General features: G+C 36.3%; 1 protein-coding gene across 1 annotated transcript; it reads right to left on the bottom strand.

The window, feature by feature from the left end:
• Positions 1-4588: 4588 nt before the first annotated feature.
• On the bottom strand, positions 4589-21359 carry LOC149791205 (uncharacterized). Its single transcript, XM_089969672.1, has 3 exons — positions 21158-21359; positions 8420-8474; positions 4589-7551 (listed from the first exon to the last, which is right to left on the bottom strand). Exon 3 carries the CDS (start codon positions 7516-7518, stop codon positions 5347-5349), a length of 2172 nt encoding a protein of 723 aa, XP_089825798.1. The 5' UTR covers positions 7519-7551; positions 8420-8474; positions 21158-21359; the 3' UTR covers positions 4589-5346.
• Positions 21360-21575: the final 216 nt, after the last annotated feature.

Here is a 21575-nt window from a genome sequence, read left to right as displayed (position 1 = left end):
ACATCTTTGTATACTAACATACCACACACCGAAGGGAAACAGGCATTTAGAGAAGCTTGGAAAACTAGAACTATAGGCAATACACCCACACACTGTCTCGTTCAACTAATGGAGCTTGTCCTAAAACTCAGTAACTTTGGAATTTAACGATGAGAGCTACCTCCAAATTAATGGACCCGCAATGGGTACAAAAAAAATGGCCACCTTGTATGCTAATATTTTTATGGGAAAACTGGAGGGTCAGCTTTTAGCATCTGATGAACTTACACCATACCAGTGGATACGCTTTATCGATGATATAGAAATAAAGTGGGAACACGGAAGAAAAAGTCTGGATGATTTCATATCAAAAACAAACGACTTCCATCCTCAAAAAAAATTCACGGCAAAAGTCTTCAACTCAAACCACGTCTTCCTGGACACAACAACCAGACCGGTAGAAAATAAAGTCCATACAGACATCTACTCAAACCAAACCGACAAACACCAGTATCTCCTCCCAAGCAGCTGTCATCCAAAACACTGAATTAGGAACATTCCATATAGCCAGACACTGAGGATATGCAGAATTTGTTCCGACGATGAAACATTCCTTAAAATGTCTAAAGAGCTATCTAAACATTTAATTTACCGAGGCTACGACAAAGACCTGATTACGGAGGCAACCCAAAGGGCTAAACAAACAAACCGCGATGACCTACTAAAATATGGAAAGAAGGAAAAGGTTGATAGGATACAGTTTATCCTGACCTACCATCCAGACACCCCAAAGTAGGTAAAATCATCGGGAAACACTGGCCCATCGTGGAATCGTCAGACACACTAAAGTTAATCTTCCCTAACAAACCTGTAGTAGCCTACCGGAGACCAAACAATCTCAAGGACATCCTAGTCAGTGCGAATCTAGCGCCAATCACGAATCAAGACCACCCTAGTTAATCTGGCCCCTGTGGTGATAAGGTGCAAAACCTGTCAACGTATGATAGAGACCAGGACATTTTCTAGCACAGTGACTAGAGAAAAACTAAACATACATGGTCCAAACAAAACGTGCAAAACAGAGAATGTAATTTATCTTATCACGTGTAATATCTGTAGCCTTCAGTATGTCTGAGAAACTGAAAAGATACACAAAAGGATCAGCCTTCATAGATCTGATTGGATGACAAAGAAGCTCGGTCGCAGAACACTTCTCCTCCCCTGGCCACACTTTCAGTGATATAACGCTTATTGCATTTGCTCACAACCCCAGCTGGAGTTCCCAAACCAGGAAATAAAAGGAATCTCACTAGATACGCCGCCATAGAACATTGAAACCAAGCTGTTTAAACCTAGAAGACTTAAAAAAAAAAAAAAAACGTGCACAAATAAAATTATCTTTTGCAACCGACACATTTTCTTTAAAATAATTCTCTAAATTTGCTTAAGAACAATGAAATATCCGGGATATAATTTCCGCTTACATAAATTTGCATAAAATAACAGATGTCGATAGGGATCATCAATTTCTAGTTCAATACAAATATTTTACAGTATCAGCAACAAGCTGAAATAAACTAGTTGTTGGAACATAATAAAGTTAAAAGGTTTAATTCCTGTAGAAACATCCATGTAAAGTTTCACAAACATAACCGTTTTTTCTGTTTTATTTGTTTGTCTGTCTTGTCTAGGTTTTGTATTTGCCTTTGAAAAAGACTCGTTAAAGAGTCAAAAGCGCATAGGATAGTTAAATACTAGCTTAGCACTGTTCGTTCTCAGCTTATTGCATATAATTAATTATATATATATATATATATATAGAGAGAGAGAGAGAGAGAGAGAGAGAGAGAGAGAGAGATGGATTTGTATTAATGATTACTTTACAATAGTTCACGAAATTTTTCTTGTCGCTTTCTACAAGGTTTCTGTTATTTATTTATAATTTCACAAGGATATTTCCATCATTATGTTTCGTACTTCGCCCATCAAAGTTTAGTACAAACGCTAACCGTTAGTATGATCAATGATATCTTATTGTCACAGGATGAAGCCGGGTTGGGACTGGATTAGGGAAGACACCAAAAGCAACTGCGTTTACAAGATGTTTATTTATAAACGCAATTTAAATATTAACAAATCTGACACCATTAAAAACAAAAAGATAAGGAAAATTATAAAGTTCCTAACATGGAACTATCAACAATTAACTCAGCGAGAAAAAAAACTCAAAACTCAAAACACGAATTTAACAAATGGAATTTAAAACAAACGTGAATTCCTATCACCGATCAACAAAATAAAAGTGACCTACACCACAATATAAAGAGTCTTGAATGTATCGTTCAAATAACGATTTAGAAAAGAATGTAATTATGAATGTATCGTTTAAATAACGATTTTGAAAAGAATGTAAATTTGAATGTATCGTTCATAATACGATATTGAAAAGCAGTGTAAATTACAAACTTACTGATCGCAAACCGATATTGAAATACGTGTAATTATGAACCTATCGATCGTTCACATAACGATATAGCAATAGGAATGAATGATATTATGAACCTATCGATCGTTCACATAACGATATAACAATAGGAATGAATGAAATTATGAAATGTAATTGTGGAAATAACATGGAACACTATAACCATTGTGGCGCCCATTTGATGTCCAAGATGTTCCGGTTCCACGCGCTCTATAGTCTATGGCCAGAGAAGCACCCGCGAACGGTCTGCTCCTCTTAGTCTGTTGAAGGATCCCTCGAGAATCTTCACATCACAGACCCGATGGTCGCGAAGCCCTGGTCCCTCGCACCGAGAAAACCAGTACACTGTCCCAATCCAACGTCACCATAACACAGCGTATACGTCACACGAAACCACAAAGAGTTCTGTGACTTCACATCCAACCATTATAAGGCACGGCATAAGGCATGGCGGCATGTATAAGGCAGGTATAATGCAGCTCTACAGCTGGAGATATGCTTCCGTAAAGGGGTAAGCTTCCTGACAAGACTTGGCGTAATGTGATTTGGTTATAGAGAATTTGCTCTATATGTACACTAGCTGTGACAGATATACGCTGCTAGGTACTTAGGTTTCCAACTGCCGGCAATTTGCACGTGCAGGGGTCCGAGTTTCGCTCAGAATTTCGAAATAACTAGAGCCGAAAAAATGTACCACCCTCGGGTGACGCTGTACGCGGCAACGAAACCAGAGTACAATTTTGACAACATATACATATTGATATACCTACTACACAATTTCGTGACACTTACTGTAGTTTTTTATTCAAGTTACAGAATATTGTACTTCTGGTACATGTCGCGTGTAAAGTATTATGTTCCTAGATTCTTTGTTTCTCAATAATCCTCCAAGTCCTGTCCCTGTAAATCTGGGCTTACCATTTTTGAGTTGCTTCCAAAGCAATGGGTCAACATAATAGAGTATACATACAGATTCCCATACAGGTATGTCATATATAATTACCTCATACAGATTCCCATACAGGTATTCATAAATAATTATTTCCCATACATGTATATCATAAATAATTACTTCTATTCTACTCCAAGATACTGATTCACTTATATTTAATACTGGAGAGAGAATGTCACAAATGTTGTATGTGACTCTAATGAAATCTCAGACGTGAATATTTTCTTCTCTTAGTGATCATCTTGATTCTAACCCTTATAATGGTCTCCTTTCCACAGTATGACTTGAATCACCAAGTTCAAATAATATAAGCTTCGCTATATGCAATATGAATGCGCTCTAAGGAACTGACCTTTTAATTTCCGGTCAGGGGATGGGGAAGGCCTAGATTGCTTTTATCAAGGAGAAGGCTTAGATTGCTTTTATCAAGGAGAAGGCTTAGATTGCTTTTTTCAAGGAGAAGGCATAGATTGCTTTTTTCAAGGAGAAGGCCTAGATTGCATTTTTCAAGGAGAAGGCCTAGATTGCTTTTTTCAAATACAACCCAACTCTCAAATAGCTTAAAATATCTTAAATAAACTTTTTGCTCTGAATTTTAGAAAGAAAGAATTACATCCATTACATTAGTTCAAATAATAGTCTAGATGTTTAAGAAAACTTAATATCCTGTTTCCAAAGAAAATCACAAGCCCTCCCAACCATCCCATGAATGAAATGGTCAGTCACTAATTTGAATGACATCTGTCTAAACATCACGGATATCTATGACAACGGAGCTGTCTCATTTTCTCAGAGGGTTTTATGCCTACACGTATCAATTCTCTTTGCAGAGCTCAATTAAATTTGAAACATTCAGTCAAAACCATTGCAGGAGTTCTTAATGGCGATTAAGTAGTTAAGTAACATTAATATTGTGTTAACATCTGGGCTGATGGGTCATCTCATACGTAGTATCATTATCTGATGTATTTAACTATTATACACTGCTACCAGTTCCATGGGGTCTCTCAAGGAAACATGATTCCTAACTTTCTACTGAGAGTAATATTGCTGCTATTTAAGTAGTGGATTCAGGTGAAACAAGTAAAATAAATGTATGATACACTAGCTGTTTTCGCCACTGTTACGTTTTCAACACAACTAAGCTAACGTCTAACAAGCCTTAACAGAAATGGCAAAAATTCAAACAAACTTTAATTGCTTCGGCATTAATAAAACCGATAATTGCTGTGAACGAAATATAAACGGCCTATAATTTCTGTGACAATAATGCATACCACCCATAATTACCATGGTAATAATACAAACAACTCATAATTTCTACGATAATGATACAAACAACCTATAATTCATATGACTATAACACAACAATCTATAATTTCTAAAGTCATCACTATACTAATTACTGTCATTATGCCGTTCCTTCTTTTTCTACAATTTTAATGAAATGCAGTGAATTAGTTATACGTTCAGACGCACCAAGACTGTTTCTCAAACATCAAGACTCTTACTTGGACACCAAGACTGTTACTTAAACACCAAGACTGTTACTTAAACACCAAGACTGGTGCTTAGACACCAAGACTGTTTCTCAAGCATCAAGACTGTTACTTAGACATCAAGACTGTTACTTAAACACCACTGTTACTTAAACACCAAGACTGTTGCTTAGACACCAAGACTGTTTCTCAAACATCAAGACTGTTACTTAGACACCAAGACTATTACTTAGACACCAAGACTGTTAGATACAGCATATTAAACATATTACCATCCGTTATGCTACATTTTCTGGAAATAGTCGTATTGGAATAAAATGACAAGAACTTTGATAATCTTTCCTGAACCCTGAACATCCTGGTTTGCTATATCATCATAAGGACGTTGAATTCAATAATTATGCAATAATCATATCCTTAACACATAACACTTAGATCGTTCCACTTTCGTCAAGCAAGCGATACACAATAACACACAAATGGTAGCAGGCTGCATTTCCAGCAGTTGGTGTCTTTCCCAAAGAATGGACAAAGCATTCAATCGCGTGTCTCATTCTACCCGATTTTGAGTAACACAATCCTAGTAGATTCAGAGCTCTGTGCTCTTCAAAAGATCCTTCCACGTTCTTAACGGCATCACTTAAATATCTGAGTGCTTCTTCACATTCTGTGGGATTTTTGGAAGCGTGTGCTATTTCAAAGTGTAAGTATTGGGCGTACACCACTGGATGTATCAAACAAAAGTTCCAGTTCATGTTGTTGCCGAGCAAGGCGCATTCATACTGAAGACCGTGTGGTACACACAAGACGTCGGTAGACGTGAAGACCATGTCAAAAGAAATAGTTGAGATGGTTATCTTAAAATTATTGTCAATCAATTCCACTTGATTGCCTCTCATCGTTGAAATATGTGATGCTTTACCGCACTGTCCACCATAGAATACAACCCTATTTCCCGACACAATTTCTCTCAAAATTGCTTCAGCTTTTTCTGTTGAACCAGAAATTAAATAGAACGTAGACATGTATAGACGTCCACACAGTCCATCCATGTTAATTCCATCCTCAAAACAAGCACTAATGCTCGAACTCAGCTCTGCTTTCATGGACTCATAAGGTGAAATGAAGACCTCAGCAAGTAGAGTCATGCCTGCTCTTATTCCGAGAAAACTTTTCGTGGATTCGATAAGATGCCTGTCAATATCTGAAGGAAGCTTGTCAATAGCTTCCACTGTGTCTATTAAGGCTTGGAACGAAGTCGGTACATGAACAACTGACAAGTTTGCATCGTTGCACCTAGTAAGCTTTTGAACATGTTCTATTTCGGTGAAGAAAATTGGTTCATCGGGTACCAACTTCTCGTTGGTGTCCAAAAACGCGCACAGGTCCTTGCCACAAAGAGGCCATAATCGAAAATAGTTCTCCATTGAGCTGTTTCTATACGAATCACATTCTAAAATGAACGGAATTATACTCTCTATAATCTCACATATTTTGCGCATTGTGATTTTCTTGACCTCCTCATCCTCAAGTTTAGCAAACAGTAAGTTTCTACTTCTGAGAAAATAATGTGGGAGGAATGTAGATTCAATACTTTCTTGCAACCGTATCAAGCATCGACGTATGCATTCTACTAGATTCGGTGGCGTCCAAATCTCCAAGCCCTCTTCCTCAGAAATCCAGAAAACAATCGTCTTCAGACAGAAGGAACTCAACTCGTCTGAAACAATGTCATTAAGATATTTCCTTTTCACAAATTTCAAGATGCTGTAGCATTGAATTTGGCAATCATTAAAACTCCATACAAGTTCTCTCTCCGCAGGTACAAATGCAAACCGCCACTCAAGGTGTTGTGTCTTTGATTTTGGGTCCCCGACGGGCAGTATGTAACATGGCATCATTCGGATGGCTTCAATCATTTTATCACCTGGCCAGCTTTTGTTTCGTTTTCTCTCCAACCATTCCTCCGCTTCCAAAGGCCAGTTGATACATTCTATTCCAAGAGCTATATCAGACTCTGTGGCACAAATTCCCAACGATGTTGTTTTACTGTATGAGGTTGTGGTACATGGGCCGTGACCATAAAAAGATGGTTTTGTCGTCCCCAATGAAGAAAACTTGTCTGTGTCCTTCATTATACGGAGATGAAAATCGGTATATTTCTCGCTAGACAAATACATCTCAGAATTTTCTAATTTTAGTAACGATTCTTCTACAGCTTGGCGGGTCCCTTCTTTCATTTCCTCTGGAACATCATTTGCATGATCTTTTTTTATTAGAACAAGTTTTGTGTATCCCGGCCTTACGTCTGCTGTTTCCAGAAGAAAAACGTACCCTGAGTGCACGTCAGTTTCCTTTTGTCCCTTGACTGCCGTAATACCAGGCATTATCCACATTTGATCTACGTCACTCCCTTCAGTCTCAGATCCTTCAAATGCGCTTCCTGAGAATAAAATTCTCTGACTGTGAAGATGTTTAAGGATTATTTCATTGATGTAAATCCATGAGCGTAGTGTTTTAAGTCTACTCTGGCTTACACCATCCATCTTCAGGACTCGACACAGCTGTTCAGAAAACCTCCTTGGGGCTTCGCTTTGTGCCATGCTGAGGCACGGTATTTTGTATGTAATGCAGAACTGTAACATAAAAACGTACGACATATGTTTGATTTGTAAAATCATATCCGTATAATACAAATTTTTCTGATTTGTTATGTATATGTGCTTCGAATAAAGTTTATCAAAAGTATTCTTTTCGAATTCTACTTTCCTAGACTAATTGATCTTCCCTCCTCTTTTTCACCCAAACTGCGGTGTCTTCTTTTCAAAGCCTTCTTAAATTCATCCAGAATCAAATATTTTGGTATAAATACAACACCTTTAGAACCCTGTTGCAATTCTGAGAAGAAAAGGTTATTTTAACATGCTTTAAATAGTACTTGTTTTTCTTAAGTGCACTGTAATATGCTGGACACTGTAATATACTGGATACTGTAATATTCTGGACACTGTAATATATTAGACATATTAATAAAGCATGAAAATTGTGTGACAAATACTTGGTGATTGCAATAGCAAAATCAAACTTTTGTTAAATAGTTAAGAGTAAGGGAAGTACTGATTGGTCAGTGGCTGAGTGGTGAGGTTGGGTGTGAATGAGAGTATATAAAAAATGTTTCGAAATTACTGACATAACTACAATGCATGTGCAGCAATGGCAATATGATAGCACATGCCAGACTGAGTTAAAGTAGTTCATTTTATATTTAATTTATTTTATTTAAATCTAATGTGAATTTTTAAGATATAAATTGTACGGATATTTTATCGAGTGGTATATATCACTATTTGACTAGTTACAGATTATGCGTCCAATTTTGGATATAACATTCCAAGACTTGTATGATATTCAGGTGTATTTGGAATATACCATTTTATGTAGGTAACTGATGGGGAGTGCATTCTATTTCAAAATATTGAATTGTGATCGCCAAATGCATAATACCTTCAAATAGTTAAAAGTCTTCCGGAAATTCCTGTGCCAGTCTCAACTCATCAACCTGGAAAAGAAACCATCAGCATAAAATGTCATTGCCCATATAACATAATGATGCGTAATAACTGTAGATTCAAAATCTAGCCCATAATATGTCCATTACCTGAGCATTGTGTGTTGATAAATACCAAAACTAATATTGGTAGTACTACTTTCTTGCCACAGGGTTGGGGGTATAGTATAGAGGTACAGTATGTTACAGGATGCTTGCTGTGACATGACATCAGCTACAAGAAAGGTTGTGACTACTTACAGCATTCATTCATGACAGGACTTGGCATGGGTTACGTCATGCTTGAGGTCCATGTTTTGAAGAACATGGGCTCTGGGAGAAATAAATAATGACAAGAGGGCATAATAGTCTTCATGTGACATACTTTTGTAGTTATCATCACAAGAATGAATGGAACTTTAAATTAAATGAATTCTAATTGTAAATCAGCTTCAATACCTTGCCATTACCAATCCACATGATGTTCAGTTAGCGACTTCTACAGAACAGAATCATGTTATATTGTATCAACCAAGGTCCTACACACACACACACACACACACACACACACAACAGACTCGACAGGAACAACTGCCATCTACATCAGGACTATAGAAAATGGGGTATGATCTGAAATGTTTTGTATTTAATTTAGTATGTGTCCTTCTGCCCACACAGTAAAATATTATGGAAACTATCTGAGGATACTTGAGTTTAATTTGTTGTATCCTTATCTCGTTCGTCTCTCTTATATTCCTTCCATTATATTTCATCTTGTAGGATAATCTACTTCATAAGAGGCAGACATTGTTCATGCTAGCTTTATTTTGTTGTAGAAATTCTGTCTTTTAAAAGTTTGGAAAAATGCCACAGTACTGTGTATTCAATACATTAGACTTTTGCTACAGATATGATAGAGATGGAAAGTTAGTACCTTGTCATTTCTACAGATATGATAGAGATGGAAAGTTAGTACCTTGTCATTTCTACAGATATGATTGAGTAGGAAAGTTAGTGCCTTGTCATTTCTACAGATATGATAGAGATGGAAAGTTAGTACCTTGTCATTTCTACAGATATGATAGAGATGGAAAGTTAGTACCTTGTCATTTCTACAGATATGATAGAGATGGAAAGTTAGTACCTTGTCATTTCTACAGATATGATTGAGTAGGAAAGTTAGTACCTTGTCATTTCTACAGATATGATTGAGTAGGAAAGTTAGTACCTTGTCATTTCTACAGATATGATTGAGTAGGAAAGTTAGTGCCTTGTCATTTTCTCAAGTTCTTTATCCTCCAGGCAACAGTTGAAAGGAAAATATTTTTTAACTTTACCCTTGCTCCCAAGATGTTAAAGAAGTGAAAGGTGTACTAATTATACATGGATTGTTATGTCCACAAAATCTGTCATACAGTATTCATTTGCATGACATCAACATTCATAAAATGCTACAGTTACCATCTGTATCATGTAGTATGTTTAGAATAGTTGAAACTGTACCATTATGAACCGTTTTAACTTTATATACACTCCATGTAAGGCTGGTGTTGTTGTTATCATGGGTTTATAGTCTCCATGTAAGGCTGTTGTTGTTGTTATCATGGTTTTATATACACTCCATGTAAGGCTGGTGTTGTTGTTATCATGATTTTATATACACTCCATGTAAGGCTGGTGTTGTTGTTATCATGGGTTTATAGTCTCCATGTAAGGCTGGTGTTGTTGTTATCATGGTTTTATATACACTCCATGTAAGGCTGCTGTTGTTGTTATCATGATTTTATATACACTCCATGTAAGGCTGGTGTTGTTGTTATCATGGGTTTATAGTCTCCATGTAAGGCTGGTGTTGTTGTTATCATGATTTTATATACACTCCATGTAAGGCTGGTGTTGTTGTTATCATGGGTTTATTGTCTCCATGTAAGGCTGGTGTTGTTGTTATCATGGGTTTATAGTCTCCATGTAAGGCTGGTGTTGTTGCTATCATGGGTTTATAGTCTTCATGTAAGGCTGGTGTTGTTGTTATCATGGTTTTATATACACTCCATGTAAGGCTGGTGTTGTTGTTATCATGGGTTTATAGTCTCCATGTAAGGCTGGTGTTGTTGTTATCATGGTTTTATATACACTCCATGTAAGGCTGGTGTTGTTGTTATCATGGGTTTATTGTCTCCATGTAAGGCTGGTGTTGTTGTTATCATGGGTTTATAGTCTCCATGTAAGGCTGGTGTTGTTGTTATCATGGGTTTATTGTCTCCATGTAAGGCTGGTGTTGTTGTTATCATGGGTTTATATACACTCCATGTAAGGCTGGTGTTGTTGTTATCATGGGTTTATAGTCTCCATGTAAGGCTGGTGTTGTTGTTATCATGGGTTTTTATACACTCCATGTAAGGCTGGTGTTGTTGTTATCATGGGTTTTTATACACTCCATGTAAGGCTGGTGTTGTTGTTATCATGGGTTTTTATACACTCCATGTAAGGCTGGTGTTGTTGTTATCATGGGTTTATTGTCTCCATGTAAGGCTGGTGTTGTTGTTATCATGGGTTTATAGTCTCCATGTAAGGCTGGTGTTGTTGTTATCATGGGTTTATAGTCTTTTCTCAAGACATGATGAGCTATACATGCCAACCAGTTTATGTGGAGGAGGAAGAACCCGGGAACCCCAAGAAGAGACACTGACCCACGGAAAGCTACACGCAAGCTTTTATGTATCTCATAATGGTTGAACCCGAAACTCAAACGCAGGTGAGAGGTGAGATGTCTGTGATATGTAAATGGAAGCACCTTAGACAACTTAGTCACCCATGGCCCCTAAGGCTGATGTAGTGAAGATTATATTTCCAACTTAGTCACCTATGGCCCCTAAGGCTGATGTAGTGAAGATTATATTTCCAACTTAGTCACACATGGTCCCTAAGGCTGATGTAGTGATGATTATATTTCCAACTTAGTCACCTATGGCCCCTAAGGCTGATGTAGTGATGATTATATTTCCAACTTAGTCACCTATGGCCCCTAAGGTTGATGTAGTGAAGATTATATTTCAATCAACTTCATCTGAATTGCAAAGAAATTAAATGTATTATTTTGTATATGTGGAAGCATGATACACCTTGTACAAATCTAATAAACTATAACTATAGTCTTCCCATTTCTATTATATTATTCACCGTTCATTACTTTTCAGATGACATTCCATTTTCATAAATATTATCATAGTATGTCAAATTTTCAAATGAAAACAGGGACGATATACAGGAATGCACTGGAAACATGGAAGGTATACAAAAATACGCTGTAAACAAGGAATGTATATAAGGGATTTATACAAGAATACACTGAAAACAGGGAATGAATATGACAAATGTATACAATAATGCGCTGGAACAGTGAATGTATACAAGAATAAACTGGAACAGGAAATGTACACAATAATGCACTGGAAACATGGAAAGCATACAGGAATACACTGGAAACGGGGAATATCTACAAGGAATGTATACATTAATGCACTGGTACATGGAATGTACACAAAAATTCACTGGAACAGGGTATGTATACACGAATACACTGGAAACAGGGAATGTATACACGAATGCACTGGAACAGGGAATGTATACACGAATGCACTGGAAATGGGACGGTATAAAAGAAAACACGGTTACAGGACACGTACAAACGAATGCACTGGAATTGGGAAATTATACAAGAATGCACTGGAAACAGGGAATGTATACTAGAATTTCTCTGAAACAATGAATATATACAAGGATGTATACAAGAATACACTGAAACAAGGAATATACACAAGGAGTATATGCAAGAAAATACTGAAACGAGGAATATATACACGGAGTGTATACAAGAATACACTGGAACAGGTAACATATACAATGAATTTATACAAAGATACACAGGATCATGTAATATATAAGGAATTTATATACAAGAATACACTGGAACACGGAATGTATATAAAAAATACATAGGAAATCGGAAATATATACAAGGATGCACTGGAAACAGGAAACAGCAAGCATATACAAAAATACATAGGGATACAGGTCATGAATACAAGAATACACAAGAAAGAGGGAATGTATATAATAATACATAAGAAAAAAGACATGTATACAAGAATAAACTGGAAAACGGGATTGTATACAAGAATAAATTCGAAACAGGGAACATGTACAAGGAATTATACAAGAATATACTGTACATTAGACATACAGTTGATTATAATTACCCAATAATGAAAAGCCCATCTCCCACCCCTTGCAAAACTGTATTTCATACTTTTCATTTCACAAGTCCAGACCTCACTTGTAAAACTGTATTAACCCAATGATAAGTCAATCCCTCACTTGCAAAAACTGTATTTACCCAAGATAACTTTGATAAATTATAAGCCCATTCCTAGTTGTTGAATGACCCTTTGTTCAAATCATGGGAAATATAATGTAATTAGGCCTTTACAAACTTCCTGGTTCTAGCACATTACTAACATTATGGTACCAGTCTATGGGCGGTATGGGTGTCATAGACATTATGGTACCACTCTATGGGCATTATGGGTGTCATAGACATTATGGTACCACTCTATGGGCATTATGGGTGTCATAGACATTATGGTACCACTCCATGGGCATTATGGGTGTCATAGACATTATGGTACCACTCCATGGGCATAATGGGTGTCATAGACATTATAGTACCACTCTATGGGCATAATGGGTGTCATAGACATTATGGGTAACTTCCAGAACCCTTTGATGCTTGAGTTGTTGCTAGGTGACCCAAATGTCAAAGAATAGTAATTTAATTATTCTGATATTTCTAACTATTGTCAAAACACAATATTCCAAAATTATGAATATTTATTCATGTTCCTGTGCAAAAGATAATCTTAATCAAGCATTACTACGACTTCAAAAACATTCATGCAACATTTCTTTCATTGATATGCACAAAGCTTATAGGGGCCCAGAGTGGCTGAATGGTCTAAAGCACTAGTCTTTACCAATCACTGCTATGTCGCCTCTGTCTGCATAGGTTCGATTCTCTGGCTTGGCCACTGTGGGGAATGTCAGAAAGCTGTCAGTAGCTTCCCATGCACTGGAATTTCCTGGATTCTTCATCCGCCAATTACATTGGTCGATATGCGTGGCTTTTTTCCTTTGACAAATGGTATCAAATCAAAAATAACGACAACAACAAAATCGTGTAAGTGACTTTTGCTTTGATTACAAAATGCACCTCACTTTATCATGTGACAAGTAAATCAGTGTGATAGTAGAGGAATAACAATCAATGAATGGCTAAATTCACCTTACAACAAAATCAGCAAGAGTTGTCCTCACTTTAATTTGTACATATAAATGTTATTGAGTCAAATCAAGGGTCTACAGCTACTACAGTACCTTCCAAGTCCTTTTCAAGTTTAGGACTCACTGTGTTATTTCAAAAAAATTAGTATTATCAACCCTGCCCAGGCTGGGACAGTGACACATTGGCAATCTGTTTGGCCATTGACACATGGGACAAACAAGCTTCTGTAAACATGACAGCAAACATTTGCACACATTTTAAGTACACTACATTCCTCGCTGAATAGGACAGGTACAATTAAATTGATTGACTAATTAACTGAGCTGTCTCTACCAAACTACTCTTTTAAAACACACACACACACACACACACACACACATATATATATATATATATATATATATATATATATATATATATATATATATATATATATATATATATATATATATATATATATACACACAGAGGCAAAGAGATCAGAGACATTCTTAAATAGATTAATGTTCGAATCTTCATTTTGAAAGAAGTTTCTCTTTTAATAACTTTAATGGTCCTTGGACAATAAGTTCAAACGCCAGTTAACACGGACTAAATCTCAATGATTCTTAAACTGATTCCCCAACAGGAAACAAGCATAAAACATGAACTGTTTGATGCATAATTCGTGAGTAACATTTTGTAAAATTCCAGACAAATGGGTTGACCTTTGATCAGACAGAGCAGATTTTGGACAAGAAAATACATTCATTATGAAAGTTTTTTACTAATTTTTTACATTTTTTATTTCTCAACGGAATTGTCTCTTCAAATCTTGTGGACGCACACATTATTGTCTACACGTATTGCTTGCCTGACACAGATTTCCATTATTCTGCTAAACAGTTCATCAAATGTATCAACAGGTTGGACATGAGACTGAGGCATCTTCTGATTTGGGTTTCCTACCATTTGACAAATATGACCAGATCTACCGTATTTACAAATATCATGTTTAATTTTCAGCCAATAAAATGATTCAGAAATTGGTTATAAGTCGTATTTACTCCTTAATGATCATTGAATGGCAAGACTGAGAATCTCCAGTTCATATTTGATGAGTCTTAGTCAAAATGCTGTTGAGAGGAAGAGAAATGAAACTTTGTGGCTCATTGAATACTCTTCAACTGTACGAGCAGCACTTTCTAGTTTCCACACCAAGATAAATATTGCCATCATTGTCGATACAATTCTTGTAATTCTGAGCTGTCTGAGGTTATCATAATCTTTATCAACCTTTTGATGAGCACCAACTATCAATTAGTTGTTATATCTCCACTGAACATTTGACATTGGTTTGTCCAGTTTCTTTTCTACAATTCCTAACCCTTCCTTGAGATGCATCAGGTACCAGTTTAATATCCCTTCCTTAACCACATCATTATCAGCATTTTGTTGTGCCGACTTTAAAGTGTAGACTTTACTAGCTTTACCAATAAGAACAAAATTTTTATAACAACTTCCAATGCTTTCTTGATCATTTCAAGTTTCAGCAGTTTTCTCGAAGTGAGGAAATTATTGATGTAAAGAGTGTACTAACATAATACTTCTGGTAACATTAGAACGTGAACTTGCCTGATTTTCAAACTACAATTTGATAGTTCACCGACCACTCTTCACCAGCAGGTACCTCGGGAGGTCTCCATTTTCTCATAAGAATTCCATTTTTAATGAAATAACAGACAGGAACTTCAAAGGCTTCGGTATCACTAATGGCCCTTTCAAACAAACAGGAGATATCATGATCTTTTTCCTGTTCGACGACAAGTGATTTTCGTTTGTCACTCTGATCAGAATAACGAAAATGAATAGTTAAAGGAGGATCACTGTGATCAATGCGTTTTGATTGATCCAAACAAGGAGTGAAAGTGACCTCATCAAAAGTCTGACCAATCCATGTGTCAGCTAAAGGAATACATTCCTCATCAACATCATTCTGAAGCGCTTTCTTTGCCATAGCTCTGGTAACTGCACAAGCTTTTTCAAAGTATTATCTTTCCATACAAAAGAAACACTTGAAGTTTGTGTTTTGGATTGTATCTCTTCTATTTGCACCATTCTCACAAGTTCTCTATACATTATTGAGAGTATCGGGCCTACTGTACATGGATTGTATCTCTTCTTTTTGCACCATTCTCACAAGTTCGCAATACATTATTGAGAGTATCGGGCCTACTGTACATGGATTGTATCTCTTCTATTTGCACCATTCTCGCAAGTTCACAATACATTATTGAGAGTATCGGGCCTACTGTACATGGATTGTATCTCTTCTTTTTGCACCATTCTCACGTGTTCTCCAAACATTATTGAGAGTATCCGGCCTACTGTACATGGATTGTATATCTTGAAACGTCTGCGAAAATGAAAATAGTATCTACGTTTTCCTCATACTGAAGAAATTTCGATAACTGTTCATGGATTGTTATCTCCAAACAATCATATAATCTTTAACAAGTGAAAGCTACTTCAAATGACCTATAGAAACGTTCTCTTTCCATTAACTTCATTTCATTCTGCAGCTTATGCTTTAAAATATCCTCACATTTCTGATTGAACAATCTCAAAAACTGCTTTCCTAATTTACTCCCTAAGTACACCAAAATATGCCAAATCCAAATGCAACTAGAAGCTTTTTAGCACTGTTATCCCAGCAATCACATTTCCCCCATCCCATCTTAACTGTAAATTGTAGCATTTTGCAGGATATCTGTCTTCTGGCATATTTAGGATTTTCAGCCAATATTTCAAAATACGTTTATATATTGTACTCTATACACTAATTCTTCCTGATTCATTATAGAAGAATGCATTTGGAGTAGACTTAGATGTACCAAGAATAATTTACAAAATGACAAATGAATTTTTTCAATATAATTCGCATCGTAAAACCCCCAAACGTCAGCCCCATAGTTAAGGATAGGAGCTATCTTCGAGTCAAATAGACGAAGCATGCCATTTACGGGTAATTTGCCAAATTGTTGCTGCAATGTATGCACGGGCTTCATGGATGAAGTTTTCTGGCACACATATACCAGGTTTTATTTACGAAAATATGCATCCTAAATAAGTATAAGATAATTCAATCTTTACTCCTGCATTGTCATGGTACCACCTTTGTAACTTCTGAAATAAACACCTTTGCGAAATACAATCACTTTTGTCTTTTCTGGATTTTTTTCATTAACTTTTTAATTTCCCCTTTAGGTAACATATATGCAGCCTATTGAGCATATTTTGCAACTGGTGGGCAGTGTCAGCAAAGACAATTAAAAACGTCTGCATACAACGGTTCAAATAGTTCTGATGTTTCTATCAACACTCCCCATTTTCCTTCAGATAAAGAGGGTTTCAGAGACTTAATAAAAGAGTAAAGGCAATAAAACGCAACCTTGGCGTAGGTCATTTAAACACTGTCATGCTTGCAAAGCCCCAGCTATAAAGTCATGTATAAGTTATGATCTACCTGTCGGGGGAATATTACTGCGGCCAAAGACCGGAAACTTACATTGGCGAAGGCGACCGGTCGCATCACTTAACAAGGGCTTGCCGTTATCACGCCTATATATTAAAGGTTAGTTCAAGGATCAAAATGAAGTCCACGGGGCAAACGGGCATGTTCTTATCCGTCCCCACGTTGACACACAACGAGAGGGACATTGTCCGCTAAGTTTGATTGGATCGCTCCACAGCGATATCCAATCAAGCAAATTAGATAGACGACGTGATTACAATTAAGAACCAAATAATACCTTCCTAACTCGTAAGATTAATTCAGTATCCGCCTGAAAGGATTGCAGATCAATAGGGTTTACTCTGAGAGAAAAAAAAAGCCACTCGTAATCTGGCGGCAGAACTTAGAGGTAGCTTCTACGGAAAGACCAAGCTTCGAAAAGGTCAGTAAGTTATTTGCTTGATTTTTGCAGAATATTACGGCATCATAATTGTAATTATTTGCAGCATGTATACTTAATTACTAGGATAGTTTGGTATGTAGAATTACCTTTGTAGTGTTTCAGTTATATACGTATTTGCGAAATGGGTTTAAGCCTTACGTAGAAAATTATTTGATGCGAGGCGGAAATATGTGGATTGTTAGCTTGTGGTCAGAATTAATTTTTTAGTTCGCTGTTAGGTTACTTCGTAGTAAACCAGTGCATTTATTAATGCGTTATGTTAGAATGTACCCATACTTGAATTGTGAATTTGGAAACATGGTTGATGTATGTAAGATAGTTACTATGGACGTATGCATATATCAGAGCATGGATATTTGAATATTAACATACTTTGTATGAGTTGTAAGGTAAATGAATGCGTCTGGTTATTGTGATATTGTTTAGTACAACGGGATTAGGAACATATAATGGTGTGACGGAATGCATTGATGTATGTATAAGAAGTAATTGATACCGTACTGTATTATGACGTTTGTTTTACACAACAAGACCATATGGGTATCTCGATGTGAACGAATGCGTGACCGAAGAAATTTAATAGCCGTTATATGATGATAGGCTGTGTGTAGTGTGAGATGAGAGAGCTAGGGGAAAAAGTGTAGCGTCCTTGTGTTTTCACAGGAAGCTTTTTAGGGGACAAAGAACTTCCGGTTCCATTGGGCCACAAGTCTTCAATAGTTGGAGACGGAACTGAGACTGTAGCCGAGACAATCGAAGTCGACAGGAGTGTAGTCGTAGGGAAGAAAGTGGAGGAGGAGAAGGAGTCTAGAGAAAGTCGAGGAGGAGGAGGAGGAAGAGAAGGAATTTGGAGAATGGTCGGGGTGGAAGAGGAGAAGGAGTTGGGGGAAATAAGAGAGAGTACGGATACAAACGATTAGTAGAAATACAAGGAGAGGTGGAAATCAATCTCACACTGCTAATCAAGTGATTCAATAGGCTTATTAAAGGGTCGAGCGGAAGGAGTGTAATTGGAAATTTGAGTCATTTGATTATTGAATTGTTGTTAAATTGTTTTTCACTGAATTTCAACCTTTTTGCATATTTAACCATCTAACCGTCGGCATTGCTGACTGGGGGCTCGGTGCTTTACATCTATCTTTCACTAAATTTAACTTCCAACAAAATAGAGCCTCGGTGGGACTTCTATAATAGTTTAAGTAAAATATTGGGAGCACCCCATCCCAACCACTTGCTCTTTGCCCAGCAATTTGTTTTCGTCCACCCATTTATTTATACTATCATTTACAATCTATGTAAACAATTTTCTTAACTCGGGTAGTAAACTGCATTGGAGGGTTCACTTGTACCCCCCCCCCCGCCCCTTCATCACAATTTGTGTAATGATACCCGTTGACCGATATTCAGGATAATATCCAACATCGACTAGTTTTTTAATAGTATTGTTAAAATTAATGCAGCTATGTTGCCCGTAGATATAAAGATATCGTTAGATAAAGTATCTATTCCCCCAGCTTCGTCAAGTATCAGTTTACTCAATGCCAGACAACCTTCGTTTCAGTGATTTTTCGTGAACTAGTTGAATCTTTACAAGTATCAGTTTACTCAATGCCAGACAACCATCGTTTCAGTGATTTTTTCTATCCAGTCTCATGAACTAGTTGAATCTGGACATTGTCCTATAGCAGGTCAACAAAACTGGAAAAACTCAATAATTATGAAAAATATTCATATCTGTATATTACGTTGATTACAAAATAAACGTCACTATTCAGGTAGACCGTTAACTTTAATTTAGACTAAGTTTAATTACAATATATATATATATATATATATATATATATATATATATATATATATATATATATATATATATATATATATATATATATATATATATATATATATATAGATAGATAGATAGATAGATAGATAGATAGATAGATAGATATGGAGAAAACCAACAAACACAATGCAAATTAAAGATACATAACACTAATTACATTGGGAATACAATTAATGTCAATAATATAACAATATAACCTTGACAATAAAATAGATGTTCCCCGGAAAACAAATGGAAGTGTATGTTACTATTATCTACCTAACCAAATTACCAATCAAATAGAGCAGCGTATAATGTATGCAATGTGTACCCCTGCAATTAAATAGACGAACGCCCCCCGTCGTGTAGCGGTGCAACTGCAGCAGATCGAATGCAAAATCCCACTCATCCAATGAAGTGAATCTATGACTTGCAATGGCGCAAACAAACCTATTGTCAAAGAGCAAAAGATGACATAAGTGAATATCTACTAAGCAGAGTTATGTTTTTCAGGACATTTGGCTTTTAATAATATTATTAAGCCTATTTAAGATAAAATATACAGGTATGTTTACAATAACAATAACTTGCCCGCTAAGAAAGATCACATGAGATTCTCTTTCGCTTTCCATATAAGTTGTGTTATACCATACTTGGATTTTCTATGATACCTTAGTCAATATGCTAGATATTTTTGTTTCCAAAGGCGGATGCAGTATCCTCATATGGCACACCGAAAAATGAGACTAAAAACCGAGTAATTATTAAATGAATACGGTGGATGATCCAACATAAAATTCTGCATGTTGAATATGGCGCTATTTTACTTGCATTTCTACAGTGAAGTTCGGAAATAGTTATTAAGTAAGAAGACTACTTGATTTGTATAAGGATATGTATGCAATAGCTAGACCTTTCTGCAGATATGCTGAAAATGATCCATTGATACATATAGGAATAATTTAGTAACCATCCCACGAGGTAGGGTACTAATATAGTGTATATCAATTCAGTCTTGCAAGTGCATTTACTCATCTTAAATAAATTGTTGTTAAAATGTAATATCGATACAGCTTGGCCAAAGTCTATTCAACCCTGAATGTTCTGCACCTGAAATGTCACCCAAAAACTATCAAGGTGAAAATTGTTGATCGATATGGCGGTATGGTCATAAACTGGGTTAAGAAAATAGGACGACGGATCTAATCATAACTAGCAACGAGATAGTAATAAATTATGTCAACATTGCTACTTCACAGCGTGCAACATTCTATCCAGTTTGTACCGAATCATACCGAGTGGGTGACCTCGTCCAAATATTCCACGTATTGATGTTGTATTTCTTGGGGCGTGTATATAATGACCTTCGAAGGAACACGGATTGAGAATAGAAATAAAGTGAATAATCGCCATTTAAAGGTAAGTGTAATCAAATTTCTATAAACAAAATTACGCCCATTACTGAAAAGTCGGTATTAAAAATAGCCTACATGGCCTGCTTGACTTTAGTACTAGGAAAGGACGCGAAAACAAATACAACTGTATGGTATAACAATAATGTCATTTTACATACTCTTTCTAGATTGTTTTGGGCATCATTTCCGCCACCAGTGACATCAGAAAAATGCACAATGAAAGGCCGATAATACCTTCTTGGTCTAATACAGTGAATCAAAATTCTTTTCTTTCTGTTTCAAGCAGACAGAATGATCTACGCTTCATTTAGTCAATATCCTTTATCGGTTTCTAATCGATTGACCTGCCTTAACAAAGGAGTGGAGAGCAGTCAGGAAACCAGACTATTCCAAGTGCTGCAAAAAATGAACTTGAAATAGTCCAAAGTACACTGATTAGCCCAGTTATTAAACTAGGAAAAGTACATTTGGGCAGATCAAACAATGCTGACGTCTGAACCTGCATGAATAAATTATAGAATATGAAAAACGTTATCAACTATGGTTTTATTTTATTGTTATTTCTTTTATGTTCCA

This window comes from Sinohyriopsis cumingii, chromosome 9 (assembly GCF_028554795.1).
Source record: "Sinohyriopsis cumingii isolate HCF-2022 chromosome 9, ASM2855479v2, whole genome shotgun sequence".
Taxonomy (NCBI): domain Eukaryota; kingdom Metazoa; phylum Mollusca; class Bivalvia; order Unionida; family Unionidae; genus Sinohyriopsis; species Sinohyriopsis cumingii.
The sequence above is the reverse complement of the archived record's forward strand: the minus strand, read 5'-3'. Positions and strand labels throughout refer to the sequence as shown.

What these genes read in the sequence shown, in the direction of transcription:
- LOC149791205 (XM_089969672.1), bottom strand. Translation starts at nt 7,518, where the DNA reads ATGGCACAAAGCGAAGCCCCAAGGAGGTTTTCTGAACAGCTGTGTCGA.